The sequence below is a fragment of the Corythoichthys intestinalis genome, chromosome 15, assembly GCF_030265065.1.
Source record: "Corythoichthys intestinalis isolate RoL2023-P3 chromosome 15, ASM3026506v1, whole genome shotgun sequence".
Taxonomy (NCBI): domain Eukaryota; kingdom Metazoa; phylum Chordata; class Actinopteri; order Syngnathiformes; family Syngnathidae; genus Corythoichthys; species Corythoichthys intestinalis.
This window is the reverse complement of record NC_080409.1, coordinates 30,812,924-30,840,625: the sequence shown is the minus strand read 5'-3', so window position 1 is coordinate 30,840,625 and position 27,702 is coordinate 30,812,924. Positions and strand designations below refer to the sequence as shown.

Sequence of the window (27,702 nt, the reverse complement as noted above, 5' to 3'; positions counted from 1 at the left end):
GTGCCACTGACAGCGATAGACGTCCAATCCATTTTGACTGGGAGGATTAGCAGTGATGGTTCCCGCAATGCCAACCATTCCAACTGAAAGGGATTTGATGCCAATCACTGTCAATGGCAGTGAATGAGTTAATGTAACGTTTAATATCATTGATGAATACCGGTTTGATGAGGAAACTGAGTTACTTGTTAAGTCATAGAATGAATTGCAGTCTTAACATTCTTACAACAGTCTTAATTTCGACAACTCTTTCTATATATTACGAAATATGATGTATCTAATATTAAATCATTCATAACCGCAATCAAATCATTCATAACCACAATCTTACACATTAATGTATGTAAAATTAATATTATAATAATAATAATAATAATAAATAAATAATAACAATGAATAATTAAAAAAAAAAAAAAAAATTCAATGATTGTTATGAAGACACCTGCCAGGCCGGACGTGCCTGAAAAATAATGCCAGATTTTGTCTTGTTTTGTTTTTTTAAAATACTTGTTTGCAGTTTTTATATAAATATGTAAATTATAGATTTAATGTTTTTGTGTCTGTGTGTACGGTTCCCTTATTTTTGTACTGCATCCATTTTCGTTTTCACGGCAGTTTTTCCCCGCCGGCTTATTTTTGATCAGGCTAATGTGTTGGCTACCTAAACACCCTCTACAAGGACCCCACCTTCTCTCTGGCGAATCATGACTCCAGGAAGCTACGAAGCCGGCTTCTGTAAGGAAAAATAAGCCTTCCTCTTGCATACTACCCGCGTATAAACTACTGCTCACCTCCTGGTTACCAAAAATATATATATCACGTATCAATCGCATTCCGTGCCGATAAAATGTCTAAATTGAGTAGTTAATCGTTCGCAACGAATTCGAATGCGATCACCTGCGCTTGGTTTTAAGGTTCAAACTGTAATGAAATCTCGGCCAGCAATGATCATTAATTAACTATGTAAATGTGGTTTCTTTCACCGTATTGACGCTTATATTGTCATAATTATGTCCCAACCAAGTGACAGAACGTACAAACTGTGCGTGCATTGGCCGAACCGGCCACGCTGAGCTCTCCGATTGGTTAAAAGCCATAACGTCTTTTTGTTTACAAGCGAAACTGCTAGTGAGCCCGCTCGATTCCTGCTGTTTTATTAGGTTTTATCATTATAAGTCTTCAGTGAGCCTAACATGCCATTTTTGGGATGTGGGAGGAAGTCTGAGTACACGGAGAAAACCCAGTCAGTCAATTCCTGTGATGTTTTATTATGTTGCCAATTCCTATATGCCTATTTCCTGAAATGTCTTATCAGGTGCAAGCTGGATGATGTGGCTCCTGTTGGTAACTCTGGTGTCCCCACTGGCCTCAGTCTTCGGCGTGGGGGCAGACTCCAAGGCGGTCACCACGACCCTCACGGCCAAGTGGGCAGACACACCTTTGCTTCTGGAGGCAAGGTGGGGAAAAAAACCTCAATGTTTTTATAATCAGCATTTAAATGTTCCTGAATGCTTAATTGCAAATGTGTTCTGTGTTATCTTTAGTGAATTCCTTGCAGAGGAGAGCCAAGAAAAGTTCTGGGACTTTGTCGAGGCCAGTCAGAACATAGAAGAGCATGATGGTGAGTAAAAGTTGTTCATTCTCTATAAGACAAAAGCTGGAAGCTAAGATATTTGCAATTTGCGTTAAGTGGGAGAGGAACTAAATATGCTGTCTACATTTTGACCCTATACCCCTTCTTGTCAAATAACACTTAAAAATTGGAGTCAGACCAAAGTCTGGCTCAAGCTTGAGAGTCCCTTCAACATCAGTTCATAACATTTTGACTGGTGCCATTGTGATGTAATGATTTGCAAAATCTGTTTCTTCTTGCTCTCCAGCTGATACGGACCAGGCCTACTACGAGTTGATCATGGAGAAGGCGGGTACCTTGCTTAGCTCCATCCAAGTGAACATGCTCAAGTTCGCTCTTTCCCTCAGAGCCTACTCAGCAACAGTGCACTCCTTCCAGCAGGTAGAGGCAATTTAATTCATACATTCCTTTTTTTTTTCTTACTTTCACAGTATTATGATCCGTCTTTGCATCTAGATTGCTTCAAATGAGACTCCTCCTGCTGGCTGTTCAGCCTTTTTCAGCATCCATGGAGAGAAGACGTGCAATCCCGACATGTTGGAAGCGCTCCTGAAAACCGCTTCGGAAAGGTAACAACAATCGTAAACAGATACTAGCGCCAAAAACTGTGACAATAATTGGCTGAGTGTTTTTCTTTCTCAGGCCAAAGCCGTACCTTTTCAAGGGTGACCATAAATATCCCGGGTCAAAGTCAGACGCTCCTGTTGTCATCCTGTACGCCAAGTTGGGGAGCACAGATTTTCATGAACTGCACCAGGCCGTTGTGGAAAAAGTCGCGAAAGGCTTAGCGATTTATGTGCTTCGTCATTATGTTGCGGTAGGTGTCACACATTTATCCTGATTGTAGCGAATGATCGCTGACAACCCTTTTTAAGTAAAGATGATCCGTTAAGATATACTCATGCCTTCATTTTCTAATTTATTCATTTGGTTGTTACTGTAAGCCTTACGAGACCGCCAACTGTTGTGATACTTAACGGAAGAAGAGGAAAACAATAAAAAAGCTGCGAACATCCAAAATGGTGAAGCGATGTTCCTACAAAGTATCTAAATCAGCATAGGCGGATGTACTATTCAGGCGAAGTAGGCGATAACCTTAGGCCCCCAACCAGTAGGGGGCCCCCAACCAGCTGCGCTTGCTCCAACGAGCAAGGGCTTGGGCCACCGGAGCCAGCAGCACCCCCAACTATTCGTCATGTATAGTTATGTCAGCATAACAAACGCAGCACCCCCAACTGTTCGTCATGTATAGTTATGTCAGCATAACAAACAAATAACAAAAAAGAAAGCCATTTGAATGCTGCATTTATATTATCTCTCCCCCGCACACACGCACTACAATGGACTGTTCCACGACGACGGACTGAGTATCAGTCGCTTAGCTTTATTTAGCACTTTTAAGCTTAGCTTCGCGCCGTTTAGCATCGCTTAGCTCCGCTTAGCTGTTCGTTAGCTTCACTTAGCTCTCCCGCGTTTTTCATGCCACTAAGCTTGCTATTTTTACAGCTCACTTGCTACTTTGCACGTTGGCTATCGTTTATTTCGAACACATGAGCGAACGTGCTCTCCATAAGAGCCAAAGTGCAGTGAGGGAGAAGTTGGGAACAGGCCGCTAAATGCCTCTTTTAACTTTCTTCTTCGCACCGAACATAAAATACACGACAGCACACCCTGTGGCGAAACAATGTAGTACAGTTCCATTCAGTCATACAATAACACTCAACAGCTGGTTAACAGCATTTGCTAACGAAAAAAAATAAATCTATTAGTGACACTACCAGCAATGACGAAGAATGTTTTTTTTAACGGAGTGTAAAGCTTCCGGTTAGCGGTTTAGCGAACGTACTTCCGGTGATCATTTCAAAATAAAAGCACGTCATGTTCGTCGTATAAATAACAATTTCTGGAGTTAATCCCACATACTTAAGAATTAATATTATAATATGTTGAGTAAATACTACACAATACAGATTCTACACTAAGAATAGCTTTCAAATGACACTCTTTATGACAAATATGATCGGCAATGAATAATTACTATAATAATTATTATACTACTATTATCTATAGTAGTGTACTACAATAATAATGCTAGAATTTATTTTTAAGAATTGTTTTGAATAATGTTGGAAAGGCAAAGTCAGTGTTCTGAATCTGTTTACTTTCCATTCTTCTGCACAAATAAATGCTGTCAGCATTTAACCTCATTGTTTATTTGTGAATAATTATTGTTATTTACATGATTATTCGTACTTTATTAAAGAATTTAAGTGTTCCAAAATGGTTTTGTGAATTGATAAGCGTCAACAAAAATTTCATTGCTAAATTAGTGAAAAAAAAAAATTATTAGATTAGTTGACTAATCGTAAAACTGGTCGGCTGATTAATCAGGAGCAAATTTGTCGTTTAGGACAGCCCTAGTGTACCCGAACATATTTCCTCCACACCCTTCTCACCTTTTTAACCCCTGATCCAAGAAGAGGGCCCCTGGATATGTTCACCTTAGGCCCCAAAATTGCCAAGTCCGCCACTGTAAATCGGTCTTTAGGCACCCCAGGAGTTTATCTCGGTGAATGCGGTTCTTTCCCTTACCAAAGCCGAAAACACAACTTAAGGTGCCTTCAAAGGATTAAAAAGTGTGGACGGACAGCCTCACTCCCAACTAAATGTCTCCAAAATAAACAAGCACACATACAGTACGTGTGCTCAAATGTAAAATTAAGCTAATGCCAGAGGTCTAACTACCCTAATTTTCGCACTATAAGGCGCACCTGACTATAAGCCGCAGCCCACCAAATTTGGCCCGAAAACGGCATTTGTTCATAGATAAGCCGCACTGGACTATAAGCCACGGCTATCCTCACTGTTTTATGGGATATTTACACCAAAAGATATTAACCAGTAACACTATTTGACACCGGCATCATATGACTGTCGTAAGACCAAACGAACCACCATGACGCTTTGAACCAATTGGCTGCAATGCTTTATTGCTTCAAGACGCTTCATATGGCCATCACTGCTCCCTTGGGGTCGACAGTCAACCTCTGCTGCCATCTGCTGTCAACACTGTTGTTGTCCAACATGCCTCCTAGCATGCATTGTAGCGCTATAGATGTAAATAACAATCAAAATTCATGTACTGTGGTAATTATTTTTTCAGTTACTGTTCCGCTTGTTTCATTAACTGCTATAGTATTTGGCAACACTTTATTTGACAGTGGTGCCATAAGACTTGTCATTAGACAATCATGATTATGACATGAAACTGTCATGAGCATTAATGAATGCTTATAACAGATTTTATCATTTAGTCATTTAGTGTTATCCGGCAAATTATTTCACTTTTGAATGGATGTAAAAGATCCAAGCTGGACATAAATGGGGTTAGTGACATATAATTTGCTGGATGACACTTAATGACACAAGCATTCAGTAATGCCTATGATAGTGTCATGTCATAATTATGACAGTCTTACGACGCCGCTGTCAAATGAAGTGTTACCTATTAACCCAAATAAATCAACGAATAAGCCACACTGGACTGTAAGCCGCATGATTTGAAATTAAGGAAAAAGGTAGCGGCTTATAGTCTGAAAATTACGGTAGTTAACTTTGTTGCCCAACTTGCTTTAGTAAAATTAAGCTAATGCCAGAGGTCTAACTAGTTAGCTTTGTTGCCTAACTTGCTTTAGTAGAGGCAAGAAAAATTCATAAAACTAGATATCAAAGTTGTAGTTACTGTGATTATATAGTATACTCTATTAGGTATATTAGTATACTCTCTATTAGGCACGTGCCGGTTGGAAATTCTTACGGTATGATAACCTTAAGCAAAAATATCACTGTTTCACGGTATTGCAATTACAGCTGTGAAATGTGTTACATTGAGATATCTGGGTTAAAAAAAAATTTTTTTTCATTGAACAGGATTTTTATATTTCAAAACATATTAGCAGATTGGAACTTAAGTATAATGTTAAGTCAAAATAAATTTAAAAGATAACTCAGATATTCAAAATAAATGCAGTCCCATAAGTGAGTATAAACCCACAGCCACACCTTAACATTATTACCATCAGAACTAAAATAAGTGAATTATTTTCCAAAAGCTCATGTGTATGACTTGTATCATGTTTACATTATACACACACAGACAGTTGCCAGAGAGAGAAAAAACACATGTTTTACCACTGCTATAGACATTAAACACGCTTGAGTTAACTCTCATAGCTGGTGGGAAACGTTCATGATAGTATTTACTAACCTTTCATTTTGTATAAATTCGAAATCATATTGGAGGTATTGCCTCATCGGGCAGCCACCCTCCGCAAACATGTTTTACATGTTAGTTGGCCCTCCTCCTCTAAGCCGCGGCCATCTGTAACTTTTCTGTAGCTAAAGTGTTCCCATACAAGCAATTTCGTTTTATTCGATGGGAGGGATAAAAGTTTCACCTCCTCCAGCCATCGTGTAGCACAGCTGACTCATTGACACTGAGCAACAACCAACAACCGGTGGGGGAAAGTTGAGCCTTGCATCTGCAAGCGAGGGATCTCTCCCTGCATTTTTGGGACATAAAAAATAGCTAATACCGTAGGGATGGTATGACGGAAAATTTTGGTGGTTTTGAAACCATGACGTTTTCATACCACAGTATACCTTGAAACCGGTAATTGGCACATGTCTACTCTCTACTTCCTCTTTGCTACAAATTTTGAGTATAACCCACCAATGCAAGTTGTGAACTCTTTTGCCTTGGTCTGGAAGAAATTAGGAAAATACACTGCATATTCTTCCTAAATAAATCACTTACACACTCCACCATACGTCTTCCTGCCATGGCATGTGTCGTCTGAGTCACAAATCTTGACTAACTTGTAACAGTAACTAATTAAAGAGGGGCGGAGCGTTTGTGAAAGGTCCATTGTCATACGTTTTCCTTAAAGAGGATACAAAACTTTTTTTTTTTTCTAAATTGGTTAAAAAATGTGTACCGTTGTCAGATAATTTAATGAACGTGCAATTCCAAAATATTTCCATTCTCTATCTCCTTTCCCGATAGAATCCAAGCACAAAGAAGGTCTCTCTTTCTGGCTATGGAGTGGAGTTGGCGATCAAAAACCAAGAGTACAAGGCAAAGGATGACACACAAGTCCAAGGTACGCAAACACACATACCACAGTGTAAACCCGGAGTATTTAGTTCATTGATTGTGGTTTCAGGGGCGGAAGTGAATGCCACAATGATCAGGGATAACGATCCCGTGGATGAGGTCCAAGGATTCCTTTTCGGTCGACTCAAGTGAGCTAAAAACATTTTACCACGTAGTTCCTCAAAACAGAATGAGAACACATTATCAGATGCATTGTATATCTCCAGGAAGCTTTACCCAGAACTGAAAGAACAGTTAAAGGAGTTGAGGAAACATTTAGTGGAAAGCACCAATGAAATGGCGCCACTCAAAGTCTGGGAAATGCAAGGTGGGTTTCTTTCTCAGTGGAATTCTTAAATGAGAGGACTGGCTTTGAAAGGACATATTCTGGATTCATTGAACTGCACGTCCTCTCATAATCCAGAAACATGCATTTTAGGTTCAGTCAAGGGCGTAGGTTTGCATAGGGATGGTAGGGACAAAACACTACCAACTTTTAAGCACCTTTATTTGCGTTATATAATGACTTACAGTTACATAGGTCATTTAGATTGTCTTTCCATGTTTTAATTGTTGTAATTGACCCCACCATTATTAAGTGAATTATTTTCATTATGTTCAGACTTACATGTACCTCTTTTCACTTGCTGAATGTGCCCGTCCTTTTTTTTCCCTCCTAAACGCACATCTGATTGGCTGATGGCTTTTTTGTCATTTTTGCACCTTCTCATTTGCAGACCTCAGCTTCCAGACAGCTGCTCGCATCCTTGCTGCTCCAGCCGTGGATGCCCTTAATGTTATGAAGGACCTAAGCCAGAACTTCCCAACCAAGGCCAGGTGAATAATAATCCAACACAGACGCACGGAATCTCCTGATAGGTAGATGATAAAGTAGCAATTTAAATTGAAGTTCCGAGTATTTTTTTCAGTCAGATGAAAACTAAATGACCACCCTCATCTGGTCAAAGGGGTGTGATAAAATTGTGTCTGTCACAGGTCCATCACCAAAACAGTGGTCAGTAATGAGATCCGCAAAGAGATCGCCGAAAACCAGAAGGTACTCTTTCCCCACACCTATTGTTTGTCATTGGCCCCTTGATCAGGTACACATGTACAAACCTGTACCAGAGTTGTATTAAAAAGTCTACTTGTTGCAATAGCCAAAGGCACAGGTTCCACTGGGACAGTTAATATTTTCTTGGACTGCCTGGAGGGAGGGCTCCAGGGCTTACTCACTTCATTCTTCTTGGTGAAGACACTAAAATTACAACTCTTTTATCATTAGTAGGCAAATCAGAATTAAATTTTCTAGGTGCGGTATATTATCAATATATGGGTCAAGCCATCGTTTCCAGCCCCTTTCAGTTCAAATAGATTGGATATCTATTGCTGTCAATAGGTCTTTGGCAGTGAATGAGTTAAGCTAATGAATTTTGGAAAAGATTTCCACTGTAGTGACTACTGTCCCTGAATGGGTTAATGAGATTTAACTGGCAGCAGCCACTACAGGTATTCCCCGGGTTGCAATGTACCCGACTTACGTTATTTCGACGTTACGACGCCGGAGTCTCGTCCGCCATTCTGTCTCCAGTGTTTTGCTTTTTTTTGTTTTGTTTTGGTTTTTTGTCACGTAAGCGGTACCCAGTTCCCATTGCTTTTCATCATGTCAGGATCCCCTGCTCCCTCAGCACGCCGCCGCTGTTCTGTGGTCCCCACTTCCTTCTTCTCATGCTGCTGCTTCTCCGTCAGCGAGACCCGATCCGTTTTTTTTTTTTTTTTAGTTGGGATGATGGGCTGCCATTGAGAGAGGCGCCACTGGCGACCTGAAAGGCCATGATATCTCCCCTCTCTAGCATTCCTACTCTTTCTACAGTGCCATTTTCTCTCAGCAAGGCGACTCATTCACGAGTCTACGTGCTTCACAGTATCTTTATTTTTTTCTACTTGCTATGATGTATAATACATGTTTTTGCATAGTTATTTTGATTTATTTAGGGTACTTAAAGGGTTAATTCCGCCTTATGCAGAAATTTGGGTTTCATCGCCAGCGTAGTTACGGAACTCTTCGTAACCTGGGGACAACCTGTAATTTCCAGCAATGTCAAGCATGCAGCAGTTACCTTGTTTAGAACAGTGTGACTTGTTTAACTCACTGACTCCTGAAAATGTATGGGAAAAAAATCAAATGAAAACCTGGATTGACAGCGCAATTCAGTATCAACATTTTGTAGTTTATTTGGTGAGTCCCACTGTCTTCCTCTCAGTTCTTCAAAGGAACGCTGGGGCTGCATCCAGGTGACTCTGCCCTGTTCATCAATGGGCTGCACATCGATCTGGACTCACAAGACATTTTCAGGTAGTCACAGTTTTAGCGCGATGAAATTGTATAGTACTTTCCTGCCTTTTATTTTTCATGTACTATATTTTGCTTTGTTATAAAGAACTTTGAGTATCTCTCAGATTTTTGTAAAGGGCTATATAAATGAATTTGATTTGATTTGATTTAATACAGCCTTTATTAACATGTTGTGTAACCCCACAAAAACGTGATTAATCTTGAACGGACTCTAGTTGTTGTTTTTTTTGTTTGGAGGTTTTTTTTGGGGGGTGGGGCTGTGAGAAAGCCCAAGCAACCACAGTAAGAACATTCAAACTGGGGCTTGAGCCAAGATTTGAAAGTAGCCAAGCTTTGCTCTGATTACTTTTTTGCACATTCTTGCCTTTCTCTCGATGAGCTTCAGTCATTAGTGAACTGAAATGATTTTCATTTCACAGGTATGCCTTATCAGGGTTAATTAGTGGAATTTCTTGGGACCATTGTTTGTGTTGTGTTGGATGAGGTGTGTCCAAACTTGAGACATGTACTGTATATTTATATAAATACTAGTATATATTTCAAATTCTTCTTTCTCTGCCCAAAAGCATTGGTCAAACGCTGAATTGTCACATATCTTTTAGTGTGTTTGAGGTACTGCGCAGTGAGGCCCGGGTGATGGAGGGTTTACGCTCACTGCTCATTGATACGCCATACATCCACGACATTCTCAGACTCAACGTACAGCCATCAGACTCCGACTACGCTGTTGACATCCGCAACCCCGCCATTAGCGTAAGAGGGAGCGTCAAATCTGTTGCAAAAAAAAAAGAAAGAGGTATAGACATAGTGTAATTTTTGTACGTGTGTTTTAGTGGATCAACAACTTGGAGACGGACCACCGGTACAGCTCGTGGCCCTACAATGTTCAGGAACTGCTCAGACCCACCTTCCCCGGTGTGATTCGGCAGATCCGCAAGAACTTCCACAATCTGGTAGGATGCCAGTCGAGCAAGCAAATCAAAATACACATATGAAATCTAAACGCTTTATTACGATTTTGTAGGTGATCATTCTAGATCCGACTCAGGAGAGCGCAGTTGAGTTGTTAAGTGTTGCAGAGATGTTCTATTCAAACAACATCCCACTCAGGTTTGTGTCTTGAAAATGATCATGAGTTGACCAAAAAACATTTATCAGTATTTGGTTATTTATACACAGTATTCATTTTTGGTCCAATGTGTAGGGGCTTAAAAATGTAGCAAACAGTGAGCAACTACATTTGAACTGGTCCATGTCCACTAATGTCTAGTCTATTGTAAAATATGTTAAATTGATCATTATTTGGCCGTATCTATATTTACTAAGGTGCGAATAACTTCAGTTTTTTGTCCTGATATTTTATAGAGAAAAACTAATGTACAAAATAAAATAATAAATAAAAACTAATGTACATTATTAAACTTTTATAGGCCATTCATTAACTGGCTGGCAGTGAATGATTGCTGCCAGCCCTCCCAAACTAAATGGATTGAATGTCTAGCATCAACAGTGACACTTAAATATGAACAATTACAGGCAGTTCTCTCAATATAAAGGAATTGGCAATAATTTATTATAGTAAATGGCAAGCAATGAAGTATGTAGTAGTATTATGAAATTAACAAATTTTTAAAAAATGAAAAAACAATCTACTTTAGCGTCTTATTGGGGGCTATTAAATAAAGATATAATTGAGGCCTGCCTTCCAAATACAGTACGTGGACATAACATTTTGAGTCGTGTCACTTTTTTTACACTTTTATACAAAATGTTAATATCATGGCCTACATGACCTGAAATGGGATGTTACGTATGTGGACGCCAGGTCTTTATGAGTTTTTTTTTCTTTTTCTTCTTAAATTACAGAAAATAGTCGCTTGGGTTAAGTCAATGATTGAGATTGCGCAAATACGGATTTACTGTATTGTTATTGTTATTAATTACCAAAGCATTTTAGGGATATGTGCACAATACTACCGGAATTTTGTCATCAATTTTAATACATTTCTTTCACGGTTTTGTTCATTCATGGTGAGGATTACCTTTAGAACAGGGGTGTCCAAACCTTTTGCAAAGGGGGCCAGATTTGGTGTGGTAAAAATGTGGGGGGGCGACCTTGGCTGACGACCTTTACGTAGAACAATATATTTAAGCAAATTTTAGCAAGCCATTCTGTGTGTCACATTTGCTTCATTATTTTTTTTAATCAATTTAAACAATATCGCAACTAGCCTTGTAGCGTTCTCTTTCGACACTCTACTGCTGCTGTGAAATTAAACTAGCTTCAAGTTGCTTCAATTTCTTGCTGCGTATCTTCCCTGTAATCGTCATGTCGTACATGTCAGCGTGTCTTTTTTGGCGATATCCCTCACATTGAACCCTTTAAAAACAGCGACTGTCTCTTTGCAAATGAGGCAGACACAGTAGTTGCGTATTTTAGTGAAGAAATACCGGTAGTCCAATTTCCACCTATCCTTGAAGCATCGGCCGTCGCAGTCAACTTTTTTTGTGTATTGTCGCCATTTTAGAAAATTGGGAGTAGAGGGTAACACGCGGTCGTGTTGCTTAGAGTGCTGCTGCCTTTTAGTGCGTAAATGAGGAGCAATATTTAGTGTGTAAGCTACTTCATATGCTGGTGGCAGTACTGCTGACCAATTTATTTAGTCTGTGTGCGGGCCAGATGTTATTGATTTTATGACAAAGCCGGGGGCCGGATGAGATTTGACCACGGGCCGCATTTGGCCCCCGGGCCGGACTTTGGACATGTCTGCTTTAGAATGTCCGGACCTGCCATCTTGTGTGAATCTTGATGAATCAGATAATGCACCGTCTGCATCCCAAAAAGAAACCTACGCGTTTTCTTGTAGGATCGGGCTGATATTTGTAGTGTCAGATGAAGATGATATAGACGGAATGCGGGATGCGGGTGTGGCCCTATTGCGGGCTTACAACTACATCAGCGACGAGGTGGACAGTCACAATGCTTTCGAAGCAGTCATCTCGGTGAGTCTTAACGTTGTCGTTATAATGTGCTCGTTGTTGTCATCTCATCTTTTTTTTTTCTTCTTAAGATGTTCAACCTAGTCCCTCAAGGTGGGCAGCTGACTGTTTCCAATGTGGTTAAAGTTCTGGAAAAGAGGTTCCCTTATGTGGAGATCAGCAGCGTCCTGGGAGCCGACTCAAGCTACGATACCAACAGAAAGGTTAGATGAGCTGTTTTTTTATCTTTAAATCAAGTTTAGTAGGACATTCAATCTAATGTCTGCGCACGTTGGCAGGAAGGGCGGGCATACTACGAGCAGACGGGCGTGGGCCCATTGCCAGTGGTCATGTACAACGGGATACCATACCCGCGTGAGCACCTGGAGCCAGATGAACTGGAGACGATCACCATGCAAAAGATATTGGAGACCACCTCCTTTTACCAGAGGGCCGTCTACCTGGTCAGTTGGAAGACATACAAGTAGCCTACACACTGCAATTGGAAAGTTCAGATCACATAAATTTGCATGTGAGTTTGAGTCCAAGTCACCTGATTTTGAGGATTGCCGACACAGAGTCCTGATCCGATAGCTCCAAAATGTATCGAGGAGGGGAAAAAGTGCATCTAAATGTCTTTTTTTTTTCTTTCCAAATTGAAGAAAGCTATCCAAACTTTCACAAGTCAGTTGTGAAGCACAAAATAGGATTGCAGACAAATTATGTTCAAATAGTTTTTCAAGGATAAAAAAAAAGTTGGTCATCTAATTAACTTGAACTATCTTGCTTATGATTTTCTTAACTTTTTGGCTGTCAAAGAACATTTTCTCTTTGTTCTGCAAAGTTTGTTTCAGTAGTGTAAATATGTATAGTGTAAAACATACTCTATATATTATTGTTTTTATTTTTTTGACAATATCCTCACAGCTCTGGATAATTTAACTAATTCACTGCTATTGACCGTTATAGACCAGTGCTGTTTTGGGCAGCCCTTTTAATTTTTGTATTAGTCTTTTGGGCGATAATACTTATTAGTCTTAGTCATATTTTAGTCCTCTCAAAATAGGCTTGTCTTTGTCTAGTTTTTGTTGATGAAAACTCAAGACTAATATCGTCTTGTTTCAGTCGACGTTTACTAAAAATGTTTTAGTCTGTAAAATTTAAAAATAAAAAAATAATAAAAATACTCCCAAAACAGATAAATAATGGTTTCTAACTGTTTCAAATGAACATTGCGAGACGAGCACTTAATGTAGCGTCCATCTATAAGGACAACGCCAACTTGGTGATAATACACGCTCAGCAGGAAAACAGTACAATATTTTCCATTTAATTAATATTAATTACCCACATGGAGGCCACAAACTGTCAGTAAAAAGTTGATAGAGAGTTTAAAAGGACGCTCTCCATTAGCAATAGCCTAATACTAACTACAATGCTATGCTAACTAGAAGTGGAAATGTTGGGGCACCTCAAGATTCGATTACAAATCAGAGGCTACAATTCAATTATACATCGATAATTGCTGCACAGCCCCCCACCACCACCATCAGCTATTAGCTGCTTTTAATGTTTTGTATATTAGTTACAATAATACTACAAATATCCTCTCAGGCTTAAATAAACTACTATTTCAGTATCAAGTTAATAGCTCAAAACAGAAAATAAAATACTCAAGTCCCCATTCTGTATCAGCAGCTTTAAACTACATTCAATTAATTTAATGTTCTGAATCAACCGTTAAAGTTGTTGAAATTGTTCCCGTTATTCCATAATTTCGCTTCTGTCTACTTTCGACATATGAAAGTTTTAAAACTGTTTCATCATTTAAAGACAAATTCAAGTCAAGATTTTGCTGATTTAGGAGTATTTTTGATAAAAAGTTAATTAGGTCCGCTCGGAAGGTTCGCTACAACAGAGTCTTCCTGAGAAGTCTACTGCTTTAAGTTGGCGGCTATTTACCTATGCCGGCAAGTCTGTCATTTCGCATCTAGTTCTATACAAATGTGATTTCCACTGTAGCATTATGTGGCCGTAGTTTGTAGCAACTGGGCGTTGTTTGTAAGGCTGTTGGCCGCAGTCAGGTATTATTGTTTTTTTTATCTATCGGCATGAGTTCTGGATGTTTACTCTCGGTCTGTTCCTCATTGCATCCCGAAGACCATGTTAACTAGGGCTGTCCCAAACGACTAATTTTCTCCCGATTAGTCAGCCGACTATTTTTACGATTAGTCGACTAATCTAATAATTAAAAAAAAAAAAAAAAAAATGTTTGTTTTTGTTTACTAATTTAGCAATGAAATTTTTGTTGACGCTTATCAATTCACAAAAAACATATCGGAACACTTAAATTATTTATTAAAGTACAAATAAACACATAAATAATAATAAATCACAAATAAACAATGAGTTCAAATGCTGACAGAATTAACTAGTGTAGCATCCCGATTGAAAAGGTGGTCTCTTAAACTGATGGTTTACAACTTTTATTCCATCCTTGATGTAATCACACCGTAAGAGCTATGGTGCACACAAATAAAACAACACAATTAGAAATTAACAAAAACTTTTCACCTTTTTCCTTTTAAACCTTGTTTATATCAATGAATTGCCTTTACCTTAATTTATTACCTTATCATTGACAATCTGTCCCTTGAGTGCAATCACTGTATATACTGTATATATTTATGACCTTTTAACCTTATATAATTTTCTTTACCATAAAATAAACCATAACATGAAATAAACCTTTCAGTTAGCATTAAGGACAATACTAATAGCACTTATAGGCCCATTGTCAATGAAACATTATTATTCAGTAAGGCGACAGCACCCTCTGGTGTACAAAACATGAAAAAAAAAATTACAAACGGTGACGGCGCTTGAGGTGTTTATTCACGGCCGACGTGCAGCCAAGCTTGGCATTGAACAGACAGGACAGAAGAGTGTACCCTCCGTTGTTTCTTTGAAATAAGTCAATGTTTTGGACACTGGTGCGCTTTTTTTTTTTTGGCTTTGTACCGCTTTCCACGCTTGCATACAGAGCATCCGACATTCTGAACTTTCCACGCATATATATTTTTTTTAACCCTTCATTAACCGTCGACGGGATGTTGTGCTCGTCGACGGATTTACGTCATCGATGACGTCGACTATGTCGACTAGTCGGGACAGCTCTAATGTTTACTGTGTTTTAGTTCCGCTTTACTGAACATATTTAAATAATGGGAATATGGATGTTTGTGAATCGTTCTCGAATCTTCGGCGGCCGAATCGCGAATAATCTAAAAATCGGAAATTTCGCACACCTTTAATGCTAATCCTACGAGTTACATTTAGTGTGTGATGATCACTCAGGACAGACCTTTAAAGGCTAAAATATTCTCTCTGGCCAAGAAAACAAGTCTTACAGTGCGTGCAAGCCTGCATAGAGACTGGAGACAACACACTGGTGGGTCGGGAAGGGGTGGGGGTCGCAGCACATCACAGGTGACACCACCAGACACTGCTACAGTGCAGGCTAACTACACATTAAATGTCAAACATTGTGAACATGTGACGGAAACTATTGCGTATTTTCGTCTCGTCAGACGAAAACTGGCGTTAGTCTCATTATGTTTTAGTCTCCCAAAACAAGTTTTTAGCTCGTTATTGTCTTGTCATCATCATGTAAAAAAGGTTTTGCAACGAAATATTTTCGTTGAAGGAAACAACACTGTAATATATCAAATTTATTTCAACTTGGAAGGCTGGAATCACTGCCAATGATTGCAATAGATATCCAATTCAATTTGACTGGGAGGCTGGCAGGGATCGAACGATTCCAGACAAAATGGATTGGACGTCTGTTGCCGTCAGTGTCTACCAATGAGTTAATATTTAATAATAAGTTTAGTATCGTATTAAGTGGTATGGCTTAACCTTGATAGGACACTCATTCATAACAGCTAGATGAAGAAGAAGAGCTCGATGTCAAATACATTTTGAGCGGGAGGCCTGGCAAGCATTACAGAGACTTACTAGACTCCCATTTTTAGTACAAGCCCCTTAAAGCACTAACGTGTATAGTGTAAGACAGTTGGCAGTTGAAACATAATTGAGACAATGTTTGCTAATGATGTCTTCTAATGACTTGTTTTAATCTCCGCTGTGCTGACTTGCAGTGAAAGTAATGAGCTCCAATGCTGAGCCAACAGTCAGGGGTGCGCACGCCTGCTGCTTATTGGCTGACAACAAAGGAACAAAACATTGACATTTCTAGTTGGGAACCAAATTGAATACATTTTCGGCTCCAAGGGACCAGGCTTTTATGGCTTTTCTAATTCATCAAAAGTGACATTCACTTTATTTTTTGCTGCACATAGGGCGAGCTGGCGACTGATCATGATGTGGTGGATTTTATCATGAACCAGCCCAACGTCGTCCCTCGCATCAACTCCCGAGTGCTGTCCACCACCAGACAATACTTGGACCTTTCTGACACCAGTAAGTCAATTTTCAGTTATCGATAGGCCCACCGTTTGATAAGGGAGCCTTTGCAACATCGGGCCGAAGTAATTCTCCATCCATTTTTCTCTGCTTCTCCCTAGACAACCATTTTGTGGACGATTATGCTCGCTTCTCCACTCTGGACACACGGCAGAAGAGTACGGCCGTGGCCAACAGCATCAATTACATGACCAAGAAAGGTCAGCACTTTCAATACGGTATTTTTCAGTGGTATTTGAACTTCGCCCAGGTGCATACGATTCAGTCACCTTCAAGCCTGAATATTGCTCATGTAGTCCTCCGCCTCACAGGCTTTTTTATGCCTTTAAAATGTTGCCCATGCCAGTGATGAACACTGCCAATCGACATTGTCACCGCCTACTCGTTATTCCTTCAGTCTTTCTCCATAGTGCCTCTCCTGGGGTCCATTACTTCGTCATCGCATACCTCATTAGGCATGTCGTTGTCCTTTTATTCAATTTTGACATGCTAACCTCTCCCAATTTCAATAGATTGGACATCTATCAAAGTAAATGGCAGCCTAAGGGTAGACATGCCAATGTACTAAACTTTTGATATGTTTTTCCCTTTCTTGTAAGACAGCATGACAACCGCTCTAGTTAAGATGTTAACATGGGTGGGCAATCGTTGGCCCCTGGGCCACATATGGGCTGTTGTATTGTTTAAGTCGGTCCACATATGCTAATTTTTGCTATTAATTCAACCTTTTATTTTGTTGGAAAAGAGAGATATACCATATTCCCAGCTAACAACTGGCAGGAGGCAGGGTACACCCTGAACTGGTTGCCTGCTAGTCACAAAGCAAATAGAGACAAGCAACAATTCACGAACACACGTCCACCTACGTACAATTTGGATTGATCAATCAGCCTACCATGCATGTTTTTGGGATGTGGGACGAGACCGGAATACCTGAGGAAAGCCCACCTAGGCATGGGTAGAACATGCAAACTCCACACAGGGAGTCCGAATCTGAGATTTAACCAAAGATCTGTGAAGCGGACGCGCTAACCACTCTGCCACCTTGCTGCCCGTTTTGTAATATTTTATACAATATTTTTTTTGTAATAAGTCATTCACTAACATTGGTTGCGCTTAGTGGTTCTTTACTGGGGTTAAGTGAGTGAGCCTCAGGGGTTCGGTGAAGGTTAGGAAATGCAGAGCCCTATTTTGTACGCTGACTAAATCTAGGCAAAGTGGTGTTTTAGACCAGGATTTGGACTGGTTCGCCCTTAATTTAGACGCTTGATTCCATTTATCAAACGCTAGCCCTCTATCTAAAGGGAGGAGAAATCAGTTTGCTCAGTGGAGGGTTGACTGGCAATTGGTATGAAAAAGTATAACAGACCTACAAACAGCGTGAACTGCGTACATAATTTTAAAAACTCTGTCACTTAAGTCATTTGACGTCATAAAAATAGTATGTGATGCAAGGGTGCGACAATAAAATGAGAATGTATTTTAAATTGTATGGCATATTGGTCATATTACCATCTTAAGGAGAATGGTCCCACTTGGGTGCAGATGGAGTCATGTGCATGTCTCCCAAATTCATTAGCCGCCTTGTGTGGTGCGCCACTGCCCTTGACAGTTGGGATATCGGGAAATAACCCGGTATTATTTCACTCCCTTCGGATACTTTCTCAATTTAGGGGAAAAAATGGTGTAGTTGGTACTTGCCTTTTTAGCCCAGTGGCGTCGAATCATTTTTTTGTACCCTCAACAGTTGATAAAGCCTTTCATCTGTGGTCCAGCCTGGGTCTTACACATTTAAATGATCTTTTTGTGGATGATATTTTTGCCTCTTTCTTACAGTTAGTCCAAAGATTTAATATTCCTAATTCTCATCATTTTAGATATCTGCAACTTAGAAGCTTTGTTAAGAGTATCATACCGCTTTTCCCAAATAAACCTCCTACAACAGTTTTAGATGATGTTATGTCTTTAGATCCGTCAGAGAAAGGGGGAATTAAGCGCATTTTTAATCTAATTTCTCATTTGGTAGCTCCGTCCTTATCCAGACTCAAAGACCTGTGGGCACGGGATCTTCAAATACCAATCGGAGAGGGACTGTGGTCTAAGGTTTTGGGCAGGGTACATAATTCATCCATGTGCGCTCGTCATGCTCTGATTCAATTTAAGGTAGTACATCGGGTACACTATTCTAAAGTAAGATTGTCCAGAATCTTTTCAGAAATCAGCCCTTTGTGTGATAGGTGTAAGCTGGTGAATGCAACACTGATCCATATGTTTTGGTTATGTCCGAGTTTAGAAATATTTTGGAAGGGTATTTTTGAAGCCCTCTCCCTAGTGTTGGGGGTCGGAATCACTCCTGATCCTTTAATATCAATATTTGGAGTTTTACCGGAGGGTCTGCGGCTGCCTACTTGGGGGTGTAGGGTTATTGCATTTAACACCCTTCTGGCACGACGTTTGGTTCTTTTGAGGTGGAAGGAGGCTGCCCCACCCACAACATCGCATTGGATAAGGGATGTGCTGATGAACCTTAGGCTCGAGAAAATCAGATATATTCTTCGCGGTTCTGAAAAGAAATTTTACAGTACATGGGGACCTTTTCTTTCATTCTTTGATAACACCGCTACACAAGTACAGGAATGACATATGCACTGTTACTGTACATTGTTAATTTAGCTATGGGGGATGGGCAATAGTATGGTCGCTCTCCATGCTGCTCCTATTTGGACATTTGAACGTATTGCACTGTATTTTGATTCTGTAACTATTATGTATTGAGAGTGATGGCACGGAAGAACTTTCTATGGCTCTCTGGACATTTTTGATTTGACTTGGACTTCATGGTTGGCTGTGTTTGATAACTTAGAGTGAAACATTTAAAAAAAAAAATTTTTTTTTTTTTTTTTAAGTTTGGGGAGGGGGGTGTTCTGTATTTTTGTAAAACCAATAAAAAGAAATTTGAAGGAAAATGAGAATGTAGACATGAAACCAAAAAAAGGAAATTAAATGAAATTAAATGAGTTTCATTTTACAATGTGAAAATCAACAAAAAAAAGGCAAAATTATTTGTTGTAAATTTGAAATCTCAACGAAATTCACTTAGATACTAGCTTGCTAAGTTTTGAATTCGTTAAAAAAAAAAGGATTTATTATGAAATTCCAAAGGGTTCAGTGAATGCACCTGTGAAACTCGTGTGGTTCGGTACCTTTAGCAAGGTTAAGAACCACTGCGCTCGATCCCCACTCAATTTGAAATAAGCTCCCAAGCACTCCTATTAATAATGAATTGGACATCTATTGCTGTCAGTGGCAGCCATTAATAGGGTAATTATTATTTCATTGTACAATTCTGCTTAAAATCCCGATCATGTTTTTTTTTTTGCTCCCGATCCGATCCCAATCGTTTTGGTTTGAGTATCTGCCGATCCCAATATTTCCCGATCCGATTGCTTTTTTTTTGCTCCCGATTCAATTCCAATCATTCCCGATAATTTTTCCCGATCATATACATTTTGGCAATGCATTAAGAAAAAAATGACTAAAACTCAGACGAATATATACATTCAACATACAGTACATAAGTACTGTATTTGTTTATTATGACAATAAATCCTCAAGATGGCATTTACATTATTAACATTCTTTCTGTGAGAGGGATCCACAGATAGAAAGACTTGTGACTTTGTGTATTGTAACTAAATATTGCCATCTAGTGTATTTGTTGAGCTTTCAGTAAATGATACTGCAGCATGCCCCAATGCATGATGGGAAGTGGAACCATGATGGGAAGTAAAACAATGACTGTGCGTCGTGCTACCAATGGATATATCTTCTCTGCTTTGGGAAATAAGTTAAGGTGTTAAGACCAAGATCTATAGCCATCTAGCTTCCCCACATTGCTTCCCATGATATTTCTAATCACAGGGAGAGGGATTGCAAGGTTTTAGCCAGTTGAAGAACGGCGCCAAAGGCTGCCAAAACTCACTCTACTCATTTTGCGCTGCCTTTTATCTCTCTATATAGGTAAAACGCCATTATAACAGATTGAGCGCGACAATGAGTGAGAGGGTCGTGCAGCGTATATATTAATAGCGTTATCGGGATATTTTTGATAACACTACGCTAAGCCTAAACTAAAGACTCTGGATGAGTGTAACATATTATGTCTGTAACGTTAAATACAATTAGAAAACGATTTAATTAAAATATATACTGTATATATTAAAAAAAGGCATGGCCGATATCTTTTTGCCGATTCCGATACTTTGAAAATGACGTGATCGGACCCGATCGATCGATCGGGACATCTCTATTAATAAATAGTTGTAATTCTAATGAAATTATTAACACCCCCCCAACCCCCCACTGCAGTGCTTTGTGACACTTATTAGATGACTTAGACTTATTAGATTTTGAACACACTATATGACAATGAATTTATTTAATACAATTATTTATTTTACATAAAGACTTTTTAATTTTTTTTACATTTAATGTCAGTCTTGGAATTAATACTGTATACCTTTCTCAATGAATGACCTTGTTGAGTAGAAAAGTTCGGCCAGTCCTTAGCTACACGCACAATGGCAGGTCAAATCAGTGTACAACTTGTCTTTTTTGTCTGCTTAATAGATGATGGCTACATCCGGCCCGTGACCTTCTGGGTGGTGGGAGACTTTGACACGCCTTCAGGACGCAGCCTCCTCTATGATGCCATCCGACACATGGTAGCTTAGTGTTTTTATCCCGTTTTGTCTCCTCGTGATGACTTATTTTCCTTCAAATGAAGTTGAATCTGTAATAAACGTGAAAAACTGCATCCATTTTCTTAGACAGACCTCTAACTTTCGCTGAGGTAAGCATTTTTCGCTGTCTACAGAAAACCAGCAACAACGTGCGTTTGGGCACGATCAGCAACCCGTCGGCCAACCCGTCCGCCGAGTCGAGCCAGGTGACGCGTGCCATCTGGGCCGCTATGCAAACACAATCTGCCAACAATGCCAAGAACTTAATCACCAAGATGGCCAAAGAAGGAACGGCAGCGGCACTGCAGAAAGGAACCGACATTGCTGAGTTTGCTGTTGGGGTGAGTTTAGCTGTCTCTTGTGGCAAATAGTTCATCATACCTATATTGATGTGACTTAGTGGTGGACAATTTGATTATATATCACAGAAATAACAGTACACTTCTTATCGTCATACTTCTATCTTCAGAAATAAAATTTATCAATAGAGCTGGGCATGAAGAGACACAATACGCACATTGCAATATGACATGCAGTTTTCATGTAAGGGGGGCGTCGCGTTGAAAGCTCAGCAGCAGTGTACATATGTTGCGAATTACAAATGAAATGATGAAAATTCAAAATGATCTGGAGTCTTACAACTTAAGTTGATAAATGTTGCGTAACCACATATGTTGCACACACGGCATTATTAACAACATACTTTTTTTTGTTTTTGATGCCGTGATCTACGCACACTAGCGTTAAGATCGACATAATGAGCAGCCCTGCTGTATGTGATTCTCGTTTGAAGCGAGCTGCAACCATAGACAATGGATAAAAGACGCCTCATTAAATTTGTGTCGGGCGCAACTACAACCATCACAATCTCAAAAGATTTTGTTTTTTAAAATGTTTTTTACAGTTCTTATATAATTGTCATATATGCGTGCCTAGCTGCATGGTTATAGCTAGCGAGCTATAAAAAGATTGTTTACAGTAGCATGTAGTAAATAGAATTTGCACAACATGAAAGAAAATTTGACATATATTGCCAAATATATTGCAATGCATTAAAATATACCTTTGCCATATTGGATTATATCATAATGAGAGCCGGGCGGTATACCGAAAATTTACTGTTACCGAAATTCTTCACAATGACCGACGTAATTTTGATCATGCCGGTAAATTCGGTAATTTAATAAAACAAGAAAATATAGTCTTTTCATCCCGCTTTGACTCTGTGTTGTTCAGCTCTGTTCATTCCTCTTTAACTCATTCACTCCCAGCCATTTTCACCAGAGCAAGGCCCTTCGCTCCCAGCCGTTTTTCTGGATTTTGACTGATTTTGCAAGGCCCACAGAAAATTTGGTTCTATTGTTATATAAACATGGAACCCAGCAAAAGAAAGATTAGACTCTCTTCTTTCAGCAGAAAAAAAGTAAGTTCATATCTTTTTCGATTCTTTAGAAATCAGCATTAGAAAATAGCTTAGTTTGAGCAATTTTCCAATTTCTGATGAAAAAACGGAGAAAATTACATTTCAAACATAAATTTGACTTTAACAAAGCTATTTTTTGCATTAGTTACATCCCAAACATCCAAATAGTGTTTTCCTTTTACAAAATACCATGAACAACCAGACAAATAGAGCTTTTGATAGCAAAGTAACAATTTACAGGATGACCCAAAAAAAAGTTTACACTGCTATAATACAACTTAAATGCCATGTTTATTCAGCTTAGAATTAGAATTTAATCACAAATGATACATTATTGTAAAAAACATGTACAGTACACTCTATTTTTCAATGTGTCCTCCCTTAAGTGTCACAACCGCCTCCAGGCGCCTGCGGAACGCTTGACAGGTCTTCTTTATGTAGGATGCTGTCATCTTTTCCCAAGATCTAACAATGGACCTCTCCAAGGCTGCCACAGAAGTTTGTGGCTTCTTACAGGCACTGTCCTCCACAGTTGCCCATATGCTATAATCCAGGGGATTGAGATCTGGACTCTGGGGTGGCCACATATCACCTTGTCAATCAACTTTTTGGTCCGCACAGATCGGCACTTCCAGACCCCAGGTTTTCGTGAGGCTGTTCCAGTATCTTTCAGCTTCTTTTTAACTTTGTAGACTGCACATCTGGATATTCTCAGATTTGCTGCAATCTCAGTAGGTGTCAGACCGGCACACAGCAATTCAGGTACAGCTAAAGTTTTCTTCATTTTCAGCAGAAGCACAGGAATTGTAGAGACGAGACATTACCAGCTGCATTGAGTGACCTTAATGAATCACTTAAGCATGACAACCTATTTAGATATGTTTCAATGGCTTTTAAACAAGCAGTTAACTGAGTGTAAACTTTTTTTTGGGTCACCCTGTATTCACACATGACTACTGAGAGATGACGGTTTGTCGCCGAGATGACGCCGTTGTCGCCACGTCATCCTTGTAAACTTTTCCCTCATCGTTGTCTGTCTCACAAAGATGGATTATTTTTGCGTTTCTGCGGGGTCTGCTCGGTGAGCCGCTGCACTGGGGGTCTCACTCGTTTTGCTCGATCGTCCAACGCCTGGCCTCCCAGGTCTCCTCTCGGTTGTTTTGTTCGGTCGGAGCACCGCCTGGCATCATGCCGCCAGCGCTCCGACCATGCTGCCCGGCCCTTCACTGCTGTTGAATCGGGTTGCCTGGTCTTACAAAATCCGCTACTGCCCTCCAGTGGCCAGTTTTTTTGCTTTAAAATGGGTTTGAAGCGTTGTTCTTTGGTTCTTAGACGTTTAAAGACGTTTTGGGGACAGTGAAGCATTTGAAAATAGAACGTATTTATACGTTTCTGGGAGCAAATGAGTTAAGAAAGCAGTCAGTGTGCTTACATATGAAGTTACGTGGTTATCAGGAACTTAAACACAGAAGCCCGGTAGGCTAACGCTAGTGGATAACGCTAGCGGCTATCGCTACAAGCAAACGTGGTGGAGTTGGGCTTAAGGGAGATTCGCCAAACTTTCACCCGACATTAAGTAGACTCTTGGCGGCCCCCAAAAAGGGTTTCACCTGTTTTCCTCACTGGTTCTCACAATTTCAGGTGAGGGTTCCTTCTACTGGTAGCCAGGCTACAGGCTAACGCTATAAAATGAACGTGATGGAGTCTGATAGCGGCTCTAACCTTGTCAAAACGGCTGAACTTAATGAGTGGATTGGGCACGGAACGGACTGCATCTAGCAATTAGTGTGTCGCGCTATTTTGTATCTGTGTGTGTGTGTAATTTCTTTGATATCTTTTATGAGGGTAAAGCATTCAGCATAAATTATAATGCAACAATAAAGCCTATAATACACAGGTGTCAAACCGATTCCAGAAAGGGCCTAGTGGGTGCAGGTTTGCTTTCCAACCAATGAAAAGGACACCTTTTCACCAATTGGATCTTTTACATGTGTGATCAGTTAAACTTTGTCAGGTACTGCTTGTTTCAGCAGGAAGTTTATTGGTTAAACTCTCTGCGCGTTATCGGTTGGAACAAAATCGAGCACCCACTAGGCCCTTTCTGGAATCTGTTTGACACCTGTGCTATAATATGACTGTTTAATGGCCACAGCTATTTTTCTGTATGTGCATGCTTCATTCTGTGTCATTACTGCCATGATAAAATCTTAAATGTTTCATTGGCAAAAAAAGCAATATAGCTTTAATGTGTGTGTGTGTGTGTGTGTGTGTCTGTGTGGGGGGTGCATGGTTGTGTGCATCTTTTAAAAAATGCTCTGGGGGAAGAACCTGAAACCTTGACGTAGACACTTGTGTTGAGTAATTATGTCACAGCAGCTATTAACAATAAGTTGTCTGTTTGAAGTGTTTTGTTCAAACTGTCAAGTCATTTGTGTTACAATGACATGTTTTCACAGTCGTCGTATTGATTTTTATAATGTTGTACATTGTTCAAGTCATATAAGCTGTTATAAATGTTCATACTTGAATTCTTATGGTTTACAAGAAATTTTTTATACACTTAATATTTAAACTGATTGTACAGTTGTTTAAATATGTTAAATTGAAATCTGGTAAATAAATCAACGAGAAACCGTTAATTCGTATTTCACACATTGATTCAGATTTTTAAATTATATAACAGTCCGCTTGGGAGAATTTATCGTTATCGAGGTATATCTGCTCAATTTACCGTGATCCGTACTTTAGGCCATATTGCCCAACCCTAATCACAATACACTTCCAGCCACAATACTCACTCCTATTTATTAGGCACAGGTCGTATTGGTGATTTGAACAACTTTCGTCAATAGTGAGTGAGGAATGATATTTACGACATCATCAAAATTAAACAAAACCAAAACGGGGGTCTCAAAATCAGAGTGCATAAAGTAAATGGTTCATGAAAATAACAAACGCATAGCAACCATTACTACGTTCAGGACGAATTCGCAAAAGCACAACGAAATTTCAGCTCACTTTGTCTCCTCTCTTTGCCACTCTCCAACACAACCCGCGTGAATGAGGCATTCAAAACAAATGGAAATAGTGTCTATTCAACAAAAAAACGTATTCTCATTTCTTTTGAACAGCTAGTAGGGTGTGGTTCACTATTTATAAAATACCCACACTTTTTGATCAAATATAACAATTACAACTTGTGAATCTTTCCCTCAGGGGATGGATGTGTCGTCTTTCAAGAACGCATACGAGAGTTCCAAATTTGACTTCCTGCTCTCCCATGCCGCTTATTGCCGAGACGTACTCAAACTGAAGAAGGGCCAGAGAGCCGTCATCAGCAACGGACGAGTGAGTTCTTATTTTCTTCGGTGAATTTGTTCCTCCCCTGACGTGGTTTTCTTTTTCTCTTCTTCTTGCCACAGATCATCGGTCCTCTGGAGGAGGACGAGGTATTCAATCAGGATGACTTTCTCCTGCTGGAAAGCATCATACTCAAGACTTCGGGCGAACGCATCAAAAGCAAAGTACAGCAGTTGGGAATTGAGGAGGACAGGTATTTGACATTTTTAAGAGTTTGAACCCTCCTATTTGATGGGTTTCTTTGATACGCCATTAATCTCATTAGGTCATTATAGGACTGTCTGCTATGGCCCTTATAATATCTCAAGTCCATATTTTTTTGTTTCTAGTTGTTGAAATCAAGTTATACTTTTTATCTTTATATCTCCTTCTGTGATTGTTTTTTTTCCCCCAATCCCTTAACAATAACGAAACCTGGGTTTCCTTGTAACTACGCTGTTATTGGTCATTCAGTTCTTTTTAACACCGCCTGTGGCGGTCAGAAGGGATGAAATTGAACTATTAATGTTTTCTTCTTCCAGCAGCACAACTGCTATGAATCTTTTCCCGTGGCAACAAAACACAACGGTTCAAAATTGCATTAACATTTATTTTCTCTCAGGGCCAGCGACTTGGTGATGAAGTTGGATGCTCTGCTCTCATCTCAGCCCAAAGGAGAAGCACGCATGGACTATGACTTTGCTGGCGAACGCCACAGGTAAGATGATGGACATAAATGCAAACAATACTAATAAGTTACATGGGTCTAAATCGTTGTGAAGCATATCATTTTTTTCTTGTCATCAGTGCTGTGAAGATCCGTCCCAGGGAAGGAGACGTTTACTTTGATGTCATAGCCGTGGTGGACCCCGTGACGCGGGACACTCAGAAGCTGGCTCCTTTTCTGATAGTAGGTCCGTCCACAACCACATCTTCTACTTGTCTCTTACAGATTTTCTTGTTTTCTGTCAGGTTCTAAAACAACTCGTCAATGTCAACATGCGTGTCTTCATGAACTGCCAGTCCAAACTGTCTGATATGCCTCTGAAGAGGTACTGCGATTAACTCGGCCTCGGGGAAGAAGATTCCGTTCAGTAGCCAATTTGTTCCCCTACATCCTCTCCAGTTTTTATCGCTACGTGCTGGAGGCGGATGTGACTTTCCAGGCGGGCGGCAGCTTTTCGCCCGGTCCAATGGCGCAGTTCTTAGACATGCCTCAGTCGCCGCTCTTCACTCTCAACCTCAACCCTCCGGAGGGTTGGATGGTGGAGTCCGTACGCACTCGCTACGACCTGGACAACATCTACCTGGAGGAGGTAATGACATTTTATGACTTTGATTGGGCTGGGGGATTTTAAGATGGAGTTTTAAAATGGAAAAAAAAAAAATAATCGATCTCACTGATCCGCTGCGAATACCTACTAGATTAAACATGGTGGAAATGCAGCGTAACTATAGAATTGGGAGGATAGCAAACGGTCCTTTAAAAAGAGTCTATGTTGATGGTTTGCTAGTCATTTTAAACCACTCTAAATTAGGTCAACTGTTAAGCTGTACACACATAAAGAAAATAACTCATAAAGTGAG

The 27,702-nt window shown here is 39.8% G+C and overlaps 1 protein-coding gene across 1 annotated transcript in view; it reads left to right on the top strand.

The window, feature by feature from the left end:
• Positions 1 to 598: 598 nt before the first annotated feature.
• The window catches only part of uggt1 (UDP-glucose glycoprotein glucosyltransferase 1), a 40,687-nt gene continuing 13,583 nt past the window's right edge, over positions 599 to 27,702 (top strand). The window contains exons 1-28 of the mRNA XM_057860156.1: positions 599 to 735; positions 1,316 to 1,457; positions 1,545 to 1,621; positions 1,881 to 2,014; positions 2,090 to 2,202; positions 2,276 to 2,450; positions 6,699 to 6,795; positions 6,859 to 6,937; positions 7,016 to 7,116; positions 7,526 to 7,625; positions 7,785 to 7,845; positions 9,053 to 9,144; positions 9,747 to 9,897; positions 9,978 to 10,097; positions 10,169 to 10,254; positions 12,012 to 12,147; positions 12,216 to 12,347; positions 12,423 to 12,587; positions 16,488 to 16,608; positions 16,713 to 16,811; positions 21,241 to 21,335; positions 21,488 to 21,694; positions 25,993 to 26,124; positions 26,199 to 26,329; positions 26,738 to 26,833; positions 26,923 to 27,025; positions 27,088 to 27,167; positions 27,242 to 27,431. Coding sequence (XP_057716139.1) covers positions 705 to 735; positions 1,316 to 1,457; positions 1,545 to 1,621; positions 1,881 to 2,014; positions 2,090 to 2,202; positions 2,276 to 2,450; positions 6,699 to 6,795; positions 6,859 to 6,937; positions 7,016 to 7,116; positions 7,526 to 7,625; positions 7,785 to 7,845; positions 9,053 to 9,144; positions 9,747 to 9,897; positions 9,978 to 10,097; positions 10,169 to 10,254; positions 12,012 to 12,147; positions 12,216 to 12,347; positions 12,423 to 12,587; positions 16,488 to 16,608; positions 16,713 to 16,811; positions 21,241 to 21,335; positions 21,488 to 21,694; positions 25,993 to 26,124; positions 26,199 to 26,329; positions 26,738 to 26,833; positions 26,923 to 27,025; positions 27,088 to 27,167; positions 27,242 to 27,431 — 3,246 coding nt within the window. The 5' untranslated portion in view covers positions 599 to 704. The remainder of the gene's footprint in view (positions 736 to 1,315; positions 1,458 to 1,544; positions 1,622 to 1,880; positions 2,015 to 2,089; positions 2,203 to 2,275; positions 2,451 to 6,698; positions 6,796 to 6,858; positions 6,938 to 7,015; positions 7,117 to 7,525; positions 7,626 to 7,784; positions 7,846 to 9,052; positions 9,145 to 9,746; positions 9,898 to 9,977; positions 10,098 to 10,168; positions 10,255 to 12,011; positions 12,148 to 12,215; positions 12,348 to 12,422; positions 12,588 to 16,487; positions 16,609 to 16,712; positions 16,812 to 21,240; positions 21,336 to 21,487; positions 21,695 to 25,992; positions 26,125 to 26,198; positions 26,330 to 26,737; positions 26,834 to 26,922; positions 27,026 to 27,087; positions 27,168 to 27,241; positions 27,432 to 27,702) is intronic.